This window comes from Gastrolobium bilobum, unplaced genomic scaffold (genome assembly GCF_033153095.1).
Source record: "Gastrolobium bilobum isolate Gb01-03AN ecotype WA unplaced genomic scaffold, APGP_CSIRO_Gbil_v1 utg5148, whole genome shotgun sequence".
NCBI lineage: Eukaryota > Viridiplantae > Streptophyta > Magnoliopsida > Fabales > Fabaceae > Gastrolobium > Gastrolobium bilobum.
In genome coordinates, this window is record NW_026898045.1 from 330,090 (window position 1) to 342,102 (window position 12,013).

At 33.4% G+C, this 12,013-nt stretch overlaps 1 protein-coding gene across 1 annotated transcript; it reads right to left on the minus strand.

The window, feature by feature from the left end:
* Window positions 1-2,577: 2,577 nt before the first annotated feature.
* On the minus strand, window positions 2,578-4,557 carry LOC133312385 (uncharacterized). The gene is made up of 3 exons (XM_061513562.1): window positions 4,407-4,557; window positions 3,912-4,244; window positions 2,578-2,992 (listed from the first exon to the last, which is right to left on the minus strand). The coding sequence occupies exons 1-3, from the start codon at window positions 4,480-4,482 to the stop codon at window positions 2,841-2,843; spliced, it is 561 nt and encodes a 186-aa protein (XP_061369546.1). The 5' UTR covers window positions 4,483-4,557; the 3' UTR covers window positions 2,578-2,840.
* Between the last annotated feature and the right edge of the window lie 7,456 nt (window positions 4,558-12,013).

A 12,013-nucleotide genomic window follows, 5' to 3' on the forward strand; every position in this document is an offset into this window, starting at 1 on the left:
GTTAAAATGGTGCACTTATTAATTTCTGAAATATTAAAGCCTAAATGACTTGCAAAATTTTTGGATATCGTTTTTCCTTTTAAGGTTTAGGATTGGATCCTATTAGTTCTTGGATTATCATAGTAGTTTAGGGTTTTATTATTTCTGCGTGTTTTCCAGTGATGTTAAAATGGTGCACTTATTAATTTCTGAAATATTAAAGCCTAAATGACTTGCAAATTTTTTGGATATCGTTTTTCCTTTTAAGGTTTAGGATTGGATCCTATTAGTTCTTGGATTATCATTTGTGAATGAGTTACGTTAGTTTTGGATTATCATTTGTCAATGAGTTACGTTAGTTTTGGATTATCATTTGGGTTCACTTGATGCATCCGAGCTAACTCACTTGGATTGGGCATTTATATAATTTATTTCTTTATTTAGGGAATTTTAATAATTATTAGTTATTTCCTTTTGTTATTTTAGATTATGTTTCAGTGTGCGTTGATTGTGCGTTATCTTCTTTGAATGCGCATGATTATAGTTATTTACTTTTTTTTGTTATTTTGTTTTTGCCTATTTAAGGCATGGAGAATCCTATTGTTATTAGGTTGAATTTTGTTATTTGAGAAATAGAAATTGAGAACCTGAGGGTTACTCTTTTGTGAAATCTTAACTTTCTGTTTAGCCACTTTTCTACGCGCTTTCGGCATCATCACTCTTCGATCAGGACAGTTGCTTACAATATGGACAGAAATTGACATAGTTATATGTGCATGTTTTCAGATCCAAACCACTAGTTTTCGCGTACACAATTATATCTTAGCTCCTGTGTTCATAATCGTGTATTAATTCTGATTAATATTTTTTTCTTCTTCTCTGTTATTATTATTTATCCATTTTTATATGGTTACACGATGATGTCAATATGTCCATTAGTTTCTTTGCAATTAATCCGACAAAGTCCGGAACATGATGCATTTCGAGTTTTGAGAGATTTTGAGTGCTAATGTTTGCAAACTTCTAATTCCTTAGTCTTCTGGTATATTGGACCAATATCAGAGGCCCACAAGAGTATGTCTGCTACTGGAATTCCAGTTCTTACAAGAGTATGTCTGCTACTGGAATTCCAATTCTTTGTTCTTAATTCCCTGGCAGTGGTATGACAAGTATGCTCAGCTGGGATTCATGACACATTTTTTGTTGTTTGAAGTTTAAGATATTTTTACCAATTTAATGGGGATCAATTATTCCTAGAATTTATTTTTAAATATATAGTGTCGAGTCACGGTATACGGAATGGATGTGAAGAGGGATACATGGACATGGATTGGATAGGGTTTTGGGTAATCTGATACGTTTTTTAAGATGGTGCTGACTGCTGAGAAGGAATCTGGGCATTATAAAGGATGTACAAAAATAAGAATAAAACAAAAATGGAAGGGACTATAAATGAACTGGTTTCAATGGTGACAGAAAGTCAGAAATTCAGAAAACACGAAATTTTCGTGGTAAAGAAAAGACTAACGGCTGTTTGACCCATTTTGATCAAAAAGAAAATGTTATCGTGGTGTCATTTTTAACTCTTAAATCCTTTTGGGTTTAAAACTTTAAAAGTTATTGACATATCACATATCAATATACCGATATACGTAATCGGTAGATATGCGAATAAAAAGTTTTAATCTAAATTTCTGTGAAATATGGACACTGGACTGGGCCACCAGCACTTTTGCTGATGAAAGTACAAAGTTCAATATTATTTGTAAGCTTTCAGGAAGCCCATCTTGCATAAGTCCAAATTTGATTGAATTTTGGGTGACGAGAGACTGAGACTGAGTTCCACACCTTTTTGGTTGAGTTTATAATGGTTTCTTTCATTGAATTTTCAATTTGCCTATCGTAATGTTTTAAAATTTACAGGTTAAGTATTTTTTTTTTAAAATCTTATCTGGCACAGTGAAAAAATATTAAATGTTCTACTAGTGAGTGTATCTGCATTCCACAGGTTCTTTTATATTCAGTTATTTAAAAAAATAGATAAAAAGTATAATTAGTTGAAAAAGAATCGGAGTTAAAAAAAAAATTAATTTAAAAAAATCATATGCATAATAATTTTTTTTTTTAAATCATATACTATTGTTTAAGAAAATAGGATTAAAAATAATGTTAATCGATACGAAAGAAAGAAAAACCCACCAAATAAGTACATAAATTTCTGGCAGAGATAGAGAAGGTAGAGTAAGTCCTTCCTTGCCATATGATGAGGCAGTATGCAAGTTCACATCCAATTTCTTTGTTTTGTTTTTTCAATGGGCCTTTCACTATTTCTATATATACTTTGGGTTTTATGAGTATAATGTTTTAGGATATAAGAAAATTTTCCTACCCTCACAATAAAGAAGAGAGATAAAGTGGAATGATGTAAAAGAAAAAAAAACATGTGAACCCCACCTCTTAATTATGTGTGTAGTAAAGTTTTATTGGGTTATGTAACAGATACTAATAAAACTCATATACTTTCCCCCACTTAGCGGTTGAGTTATATTATTTATTTATTTAATTTACATTAAGAAATCGTTTTCACTAGGGGCTACTGTTATAAACTTGATCATAAAGAGAGGTGCTTTTCAATCATAATAAGCAAATTTATATCTATAATAAGACCACCTATTACAGCCACATATTGTACAACAAAATATATAGCGAATTAGCGATCTTGAATTCCGAAACTCCTATGGAGGTGCAACTTCATTGTCTCAAACTAAACATATATTAAGTTGTTTAATTATATGCCACTCTCAATTTCTTTGCGTGCTCTAAAAACTGCAACATAGTAGGGTAGGGGGTGGGTATATATATTAATCCACAGGGTTAAAGGGTTCAGGAGCAGTAGCTGTCCACTGCACGGAATACACAGGTCCTGGTGCCACAATGCCAGAGCTTTTGAGTTCAGCCATTCCTCGACGAGCATTTCCACCTGCTGCTTCGCACAACTTGGGAAGAAACACACCTACACACAAAGAAAAACATGCTCAAGTTTAATTTTTAAAAAAAGGGATTATATTTTCTTATGTAACATAAGATAAGATATCTCATGTTACACTCACAAACTTAGGTGGGTCTCATTGCATAGAAAAAAGAGAAAAAGAATTTGAAGTGGGTCTCACGTCTTTTTGAGTGTGTAGGAGAGACTTATTGTCTCCTATCACATGAGACTAATATTTCCCTTAAAAAAAATGCTCAAGTATAGACTTAATTTTGGCTTCATATAGAATGACTGACAAGAAAAAAAATCCAGCTAAAGCCAAAAGATCAAGTCAACAAAATTTAGCTGGTGCCAATATTGTATCACTTTTAAATACCTAACTAATATCAAAGTTATACCATAATTTTTAAAGAGAATATAAAATATTTTTAAAAATTAGTTGGTGTCAAGGAAAGTATTTATAGTAATCCTTACACACCTACTCTTTCTATTGAGGAGTTGCCACTTGGAGAAAAAAACAAAATTTCTCTCCTCTCTATGTAAACAAGTCAAAATACTCATTTTTCATTGACTTGGATCACTGAATTATAAATAGTCATGAACCATATTAAATATTTTCGGTGTTAAGGCACCAGCTAGCCACCAAGTGGCTACGCCACTAATCATTCATATATATATAGAAATATTGGATGTTCAGTTATTGTATATAAGATTTTGTCCGGTCACTACATTATAACTACGTGTACATAGTTATAATGTTAAAGTTGTATTTTTTTCTTTTCCGACGTAAACTTACTTATATAAAAAGTTAAAAAAATATAACTTTAATATCATAATTATATATTCGCTTAAGTGATCACCAAATAGACCCTATACGAACTAGAATTCAATAGCTGAGTGTAAGAGAAAGAAATAATGAATAAGGTTGAATTGGAAAAATGACCTTCACCAGCAGCGAGATTGAAGTAGAGGTCAACAACGCTTGGGCAATTTTGGTAGCAATGAGTGGAGCAGAGCTTGTGTGTGAAGCGAGACTCGAGAAGAGAGTCTGATGAGATTCCAAGGGACTTCCTGTCCAAACCACAAGCCTTTATGCATTGATCAGTTTCAATGTGGTCTTTCACTTTATCAGCTTCAATCTCTGATGTTCTGCACGTGTATGATTCCTCCCCACTCCTTTTCACCTGCTTCTCAAGCACACATCTTTTCCCAGCTGATGACACTGCGAATGAGCATGTGTCCTGCTTCAGATTCTCACATTCTATCACATTCCCTCCTGCATATGCATTAATAATTAATATATATCCCCGTTAATTAATTAATTACAATATTAAATAATATTTAATCATATATAGATATATATATATATATATATATATATATATTCTAAGGAATCTAAGCTCAATAATATATATCATGACCCTTTTTAGAGACTTACCAAGAGTGCCTTGCACGGCGAGAGAAAATGTAAGGGCAACTATTACCAAACTCCTCAAGCTAAAGTTTGAGGCCATAGCTTAGAGCAGAAGCAGAAGCAGAAGAAGCGATAGTGGCCGAAACTAGCTGGGGATTTTCGAAAAGTGATGAAAACTTTGTGCTTGTGCTTCGAGGAATGTTATGACTGCTGCATTTATAGTGGTTTTTCTAAGGCAATTGTGGGGTTTGAGGAGGATGTGGACTTTTCAATGTGAACAACTCTATCTATCTATTTATTTATTATTCATTTATAGAGATAAAATATTCTACCTATATTTTTTAGGGTTTTATGTTTGTTATGTTACATGACATAACTCCACTTTCCTACACACACATCAAAGATGGGGTCCACATATTTTTCTCTCTCTTTCATCATTCCACTTTCTCTCTCCCCTTTGTTGTGTGTGTAGGAAAGTAAAGTTATGTCATGTAACATAACAAACATAAAACCCATCTTTTTATGTTTATCTTTATTTATCATTTTCCAATATCATTAGATCAGAATCTAAATAAAAGAGAGAAATAATAAATGTAATTGAGATTATGATATAACAGTGCTGGAAAGCGGTAGACAAAAGATAAACTAAAAAAAAAAACAGATAGAATAAAATATTGCATATTTATAACACTTAGTTTAATCTTATGTAAAGTATTATTATAATTAGCACATTTATAGTGGTTTAAAACACTACTTTAAAGTTTACAAAAAAAAAACAACACTACTTTAAATGTTATGGATGCTTGGTAGACCTTGAAATAACCATTGAAAATAATTTTCACAACATTTGATACCAAGGAAGCGCCGGCACAATTTTTTTTTTCAAGATCCATTTTTTATTTATCCTTTTAACTAAATATGAAAAATTAATTTATAAATTGAATATTTTCTATTATGAAATTTCACGTGAAAAATTATTTTCTTTATATTTATGTTATAAAATTTCAATATTTGATTAATTATATGATTTATTATGAGCTGTTATATGAATTAAATGTAAACTATATTATATATATATATATATATATATATATATATATATATTAAAAATATTATTTAATATCAAAACGTGTCGGCATGTCATATCTTATCCCGTGTCCTGTGTCGGTGTCGATGCAACGTAGCTTGGTACATCATTTATCATGATTATACCAAAAAAGAAAAAAGAAAAACAAGAGCTATTTATGAGAGTTTTACTTATTTTTTCTAGGAAAAAATATTTATCCTTTTAAATGACACAACTTATATTCTTTCACTCTCACAAAGAGGTGAGATCCTCACCTTTATTTTTTTTGTCAACTCTCTCTCCTCCTTTATCTATCTCTTTCTCTCACTTAAAATGACACATATTTTTCTCTTTTTTTCAAATACATCACTCGAAACTTATTAAAAACACTTGTGTTCAAGGCTATCGAAGCTTAAGTAGAAACTAGCTTAACATATGAGTGGAGTGAGAGCATATATTCAATCTTCTTTAATATCACTTTTGGAAGGAGTTTAAAACTTTAATCTTGGATCCATCCCAAATCGGACTAGTCGTAAAGTGATGAATCATTTGGAATATTTAAAATAAAATAAAAAATTAGCTTTACATGTTTGAAAACACTCTAATCATAAAATAAAAAAATGACAAGGCCTTAATTTCATGCGAGACACATGCTTGGTCGAACCAAATGATGATTCTGAACGAATTAAGTTTGAATAGGAAGTCAAGCAATAGTGCAATACCGCCATCAGTGGGAACGACAGTCAAGCAATACCGCCATTAGTGGCGGACCCTGTGGCTTCACAATCTACTTCTACCGCACTATCCATGCGCCCATCACCATCATATGTTAGAACTTAGCAAACAAAAGATTACTTCTCATTGGTCAGTTTGATAAGAATTACATGTATAAATAACGAGATTAATATTTCTCGTATTGTAAGAAATAATATATATAAAAATATGCAAGACTCGTGTAAAAAAAAAGAGAGATAAAAAAAAGTGAGTATCACATATTTTTATTGTGTAGGTAGAAGATAAAATTATCTCATATAATATGAAAAATACAAATAAATAGACTGTGATAGGGTAGGATTAGGATCAAGTTAAATTATACTAGGAGGTCTTCTATAATTTCAATTTTAATAATTATTAAGTAATGTGCATTGTTTAAAAATTAGAACGAAATTAGAATATAAGAATAAACAAAAATAATTTTTATTACAATCAATTAATTTTTTAAAAATATTTTTTTTCTTATAAGTTAAGGAAACATAATTTTTTTTTTTTTTTACAAATTTGAGTATGATTCAACCTAAAATACAGATTAATTAAATAAAACACTTTAAATAATAAAATCAGTCTTATTGTCATAACTCGTACTTGTAGGCTTGTAGCTACAATCGGTAAAGAAATGTGCAAATGTGGTGAAATGAAATTGATTAAAAGAATTAGGCAGAACAAAAAGAGGTTATAATTTATAAAAAAATATTATTTTATTTAAAATTAGATAATACAAAACTGATCTATTAACTTAAAGACTAGGTTTGTATTAAAAAAAAAAAAAAAAAAACTTAAAGACTAGGTCATTCAAAGTATACGCGTGACCTAGCTTTTAAATAGGTCTTTTTTTATAGGTCAAGTTTGCTTAGTATTGCCCAGTATATTACTGTTTTTTTTAGCTGAAGAACTTATTTTCTACCCGGTATAACAACTTTCACGGAATCAATTCTTTTTTAATTTTTGTTTTCGGAAATAGAAATGGATACGAAACTTGTTTAGTAAAATCAGTTTATTTTTTTGTTCCCGGAATGAACCGATTTAATTTTTGTGCTGGGGAACAGAAAAAAGAATCAGAAAATTTCCGTTTTTTTGTTCTTGGGCACAAAATGAGAAACATTTATCTCTCTCAATTACTCTCCACTTTTACCATCATTACCATCATCCCGATACGACTGCCGCCACCATCGTCGCCGCCGTCATCGTATCACTAGTGCCGTCGTCACCAACCCTCACCACCACGATGTCACCGTCACTATTACCAACACCTCCACCAATCACTATCACTATGCCACTGTCAACTCCACCAATCACTATCACCATGCCACCGTCAACTCCACCACAACTATCACCGCCGCCACCACTATCACCATGCCACCGTCAACTCCACCACAACTATCACCGCCGCCACCATTATCACCGTCACCACCATCATCGCAACCACTGTCGCCACTGCCATCACACGCCATTGCCACCCCCCATCGCCACCACCACGATGCCACCACTACAATCACCACCACTGTCACTAACCACCACTACCATTGCCGCAACCACTATCGTCACCACCACCACCACCGTCACAGCTAGAGCTGGCAAAATGGGCCGAGCCCGCCGGGCCGGCCCGCCCCGCCCGCCAAACGGGGCGGGGCGGGCTGAGTTTTCTAAACCCGCTGCCCTCCAAGCCCGCCCCGCCAAGCCCGCCAGCCCGCCCGGGCTTGTTTTTTTTTTTAATTTTTAGTGTAAAATGTGACGGGCTTGGTGGGCAGCCCGCCCCGCCCGCCCAAACGGGGCGGGGCAGGCAGAGATATCTAGCTCACCTTCAATGGCGGGGCGAGGCGGGCCAGCCCGCTTTTTGGTGGGCTTTTGGCGGGAAGGGGCGGGCAGCCCGCTTTGCCACCTCTAGTCACAGCCATTACCATCATCACCACCACCATTACACCACCCCCACCACTACCATCACCACGCCATCGCCACCACTACCACCACCACCACCACCACCACTGCCACCACCACCACCACCACCACCATGCCACTCTACCATTGTTGCCGCTACCAACCACCATACCCACAACCATTATCGCAGCCACTGCCATCACCACCACCACTACCACCGCTACCGTCACCATTGCCACCTCTATCGTTGCAGCCACTGCCGTCACAACCACCACCACTATCTTCATTACGTCACTGCCACCACCACTACAATACCGCCGCCGCCACCACCACTACCACCACCACAACCACACCATAAGGAAAGTGATGATCTAAATTTTTATTATATTTAATAGAAATTATTTTTTATTATATTATTTGTTGTGTTATCAAACACAATTCTTATTTTCAGAATAAAAGTAGAACATGTTATCAAATACATTTTTTTTCTCAGAAATTGTTCTAAAGCACAAAAATAGAAAATAATTATTTTTTTTAGAAACAATGCTAGGGAATAGAATGATTGTCATGCACATCCTATGTTTAAACACAATTTTAACTTTCAAATGTTTTCTTTCCTCATAGTGCAATTAATAACGATTCTGCCAATACACGCATTCGCCAAAGTATTATTTCGGAGAATTAAACTCAGAATCTCAGCTTTGATACCAAGTGTTGGATCAAACACTTATTATTAGATCAAAAACTATAACTTTAGTTATGATACAACTCTTTTTATTTATTATTATCAATCCAAATATTATGATTTGATCTGACTTCAACCTACGTTAGATCTTTTCAAATCAAGATATTAGCCTCACCAACAAACTTAATGCGAGACATACAACAAGGAAAAAAAAAAAAACTAACTTAAAAATTAGATCTCAGCATGTTTGCACATTTGGTTAATGAGCCCATAAGGCCATAACTAACTGCAATGTTTGGATTTTTAGCCATTTACGTACTTTTTTCCTGGCTGCTAGTGCTCTGAAAGACAAAGGAAGAACTAATTATGGTCATGGGGATCAGATTAGGTAGTCGCTAATAATATTCATTGTAATTTATAAATAGAAAAAATTATATTTATAAATTCTTACAAACTATACTACTATATCTACACTCTTGTGAAAATAATATTACCGGTCGGAAATAATATAGTTTGTAAATTTATAAGAAAAAAAAAAACTTATAAACACATCTTTTTCCTTTATAAACTTGCCAAAGACAAGAAGAAGAATGCAGTAATTAGGAATTTTAATTTGATACCATTGTTTGCGGAAGAAATTCTATGTCATGGCATAGTCTGCGGCAACATAATTGGTTACGTGTTGACCACAACAAATTTGGTCTGAATCTATCCCAGAATTAGGGAGAAGATCCTGGCCCCTTTTTCCTCGTGTTTCTCACCCCTTGAAGTTTGAACTCCGATTTAGAGAAATTTGGTTGTCACAGTGTGTCTAACTTTTAAAGTCTTCTCTTTCTGCACCACGTGTATATACAGTTTTCTTTTATTTTATTTAGAGTGGCAATACGGGTCAACCCGACACGACACGTTTTTGATCTGTCCACTATTTGACACGACCCTGACACAACCCATTTTGTAAACGGGTCGTAAAATGCAAACCCTGACACGACCCGCAAAATTTAAAATTTTTTAAAAAAATGGGATTTTTTAAAAAATAAATAAATTAAAAACACTAAAAAAAAATAAAATAAAAAATATTAGCTTCTGTTTTTTTGAGATTTTTAGTTCCTTCTATTCTTTTCTATACTAAACAATGACTATATATATCAATATATAAATGAATAAAAATAATAATATAATAAAATATTTAATAAAAAAATAAAAAAAAGACATTGTGCGGGTTGACACGCGAACCCGCGGGTTGACACGTGACCCGACACGAAAAAAAGGGTCACATTTACACAACCCTGACACGACCCTCCCTGACGCGCGGGTTGACACGACACATGATTTGACGGGTCGGATCACAGATTAACCCGCGGGTCAATACCTGTATTGCCATCCCTAATGTTGCTGCAGTGGTAAAACTGAATTGTTGACATACCAAAAAAAAAAAACAAAAAAAAACTGAATTGTTGTAATGCGATCAAATGCTGTCTTACGTCAGATGGTATTGAATGATGATTTTGGATGGGGTGACTATTTGCAAACTACTCAGCTTAATTTTTGAGTGATGAATTTGAGTAATTTGAAAGAAGGTAAATATCTTCTCTTTTATAGCAATGATATGACTTGTTTATTATTTTGTTATACCGCTTTAGTACGACAACATTTCTCTAATTGATGGATTAATAATTTTGTCAACCTACCTCGGAATTTTTCTTGGTGTGCTATGATGTTTAGACTTAGTTGGAATCTTGTGTTTGTCTTTTAGCTATTGACTCTTAAGTTGAGCTATCTTATATTGGTTCAAGCTGAGCTATGTATTCTTGGTATTACCTGTACATGTTATATCCATGTTTTCTTACCGATTATGTCATGATTTTTCAGCCTTGGATTATTATTGAGTTGGATCCTTCATGTCATTTAGTATGTCTAGATCAGTATCAAATGCTAATTTTCAATTAGGGTATTTAGATCTATTGTGATTCTTACGAAATTTTGTTTTTTCATTTTTCTGTATATTTTTAGATGCAGTGTCTTATATTAATATGATGTTCAACATAACTAGAATATTAAAAACAAAAATACAAAGTTATAAAAAAAAAACGCAGCTCGTTTAGGCATTTGAATTGCTCTTATCTGTAGTGGACTATTAAAATATCAACCCGTTTAAATTATCTTCTATTGGGCCTGATCTGTTCAACCCATTAATCAAACGGACTTGACTTAAATGGACCGGATTGGCTGGTTTAACAGAATTTCATATATATATATATATATATATATATATATATATATATTAATTCTGATTCTTTTTCTATGAATTTTTTTCTGATCGAGATGTATGGATCCATGAGTCTATGTGTCTATATAGATCTTATTCATGAATTAACAAAAATGTGCAAAAGCTCTATTTGTCTTTGCCATTCTATCAGTCTCTTTCTTTTTGCGTATGACATCGCCACTGTTTTTGGCAGCAGCATCTACTAATTCAAAACTTAGTTTGAAAGCCATATTTTGACCCGAACTAGGAGTGTTTGCGGTTTGGATTGGATCGGTTTTGGAAGTAAAATTTATCTGATCCAATCCTTTCGGTTTGATCATGTAATCATCCATTCAGTTTGATTTTTTTTTTCAAATCCGATCCGATCCGATCCAATCCAATTTTTTTCGATTTGGATTGGATCGGTTTTTCGGTTTTTTGAAAATCATAAAATTTGTTTAATGATTATTGTACAAATAACATCTTTTGTATATTTTGGCTTTGTAATTTTTATTTTTTTTAAAATACAAAAGCATTAGGAAACAATAATATAGTTTTTTTTTACAATGAGATATGAAGCTCTTCATAGATGAAATTTTGTTGATGAGATGTGATTAAGTTTTTTCTCGGGTTTAGTTGATAGGTTAATGGGTCTTGGGTTTAAATTTTTTTGGATTTAGAGCTAGCTTTTGGGGTGGTGTATCCCAAGGTTCTTTACAGGTTATGATTGGGAAAAGACCCAAGTAGGTAGAATAAAATTAATATATTGGATCGGTTTGGATTGGATCGGTTTTAATCAACCCATCTGAAATCCAATCCAATCCAATTAAAATTTGTGATTTTTTTTCGGTTTTCAGTTTATTCGGTTGTCGGTTTTTCGGTTCGGTCACCGCATTTTGAATCGGTTTGGATTGGTTGATGAACATCCCTAACCTGAACGTGTTCTGGATGCCCCTTATAACCAACGAATGACAATTGTTTTT

Bases quoted from the DNA above. Each gene is read 5' to 3' on its own strand.
- LOC133312385 (XM_061513562.1), bottom strand. From the start codon at position 4,482: ATGGCCTCAAACTTTAGCTTGAGGAGTTTGGTAATAGTTGCCCTTACA. The intron at 4,245-4,406 runs GTAAGTCTCTAA...ATGCATATGCAG, and splicing joins CGCCGTGCAAGGCACTCTTG to GAGGGAATGTGATAGAATGT. The intron at 2,993-3,911 runs GTCATTTTTCCA...CTTTGTGTGTAG, and splicing joins CAATCTCGCTGCTGGTGAAG to GTGTGTTTCTTCCCAAGTTG.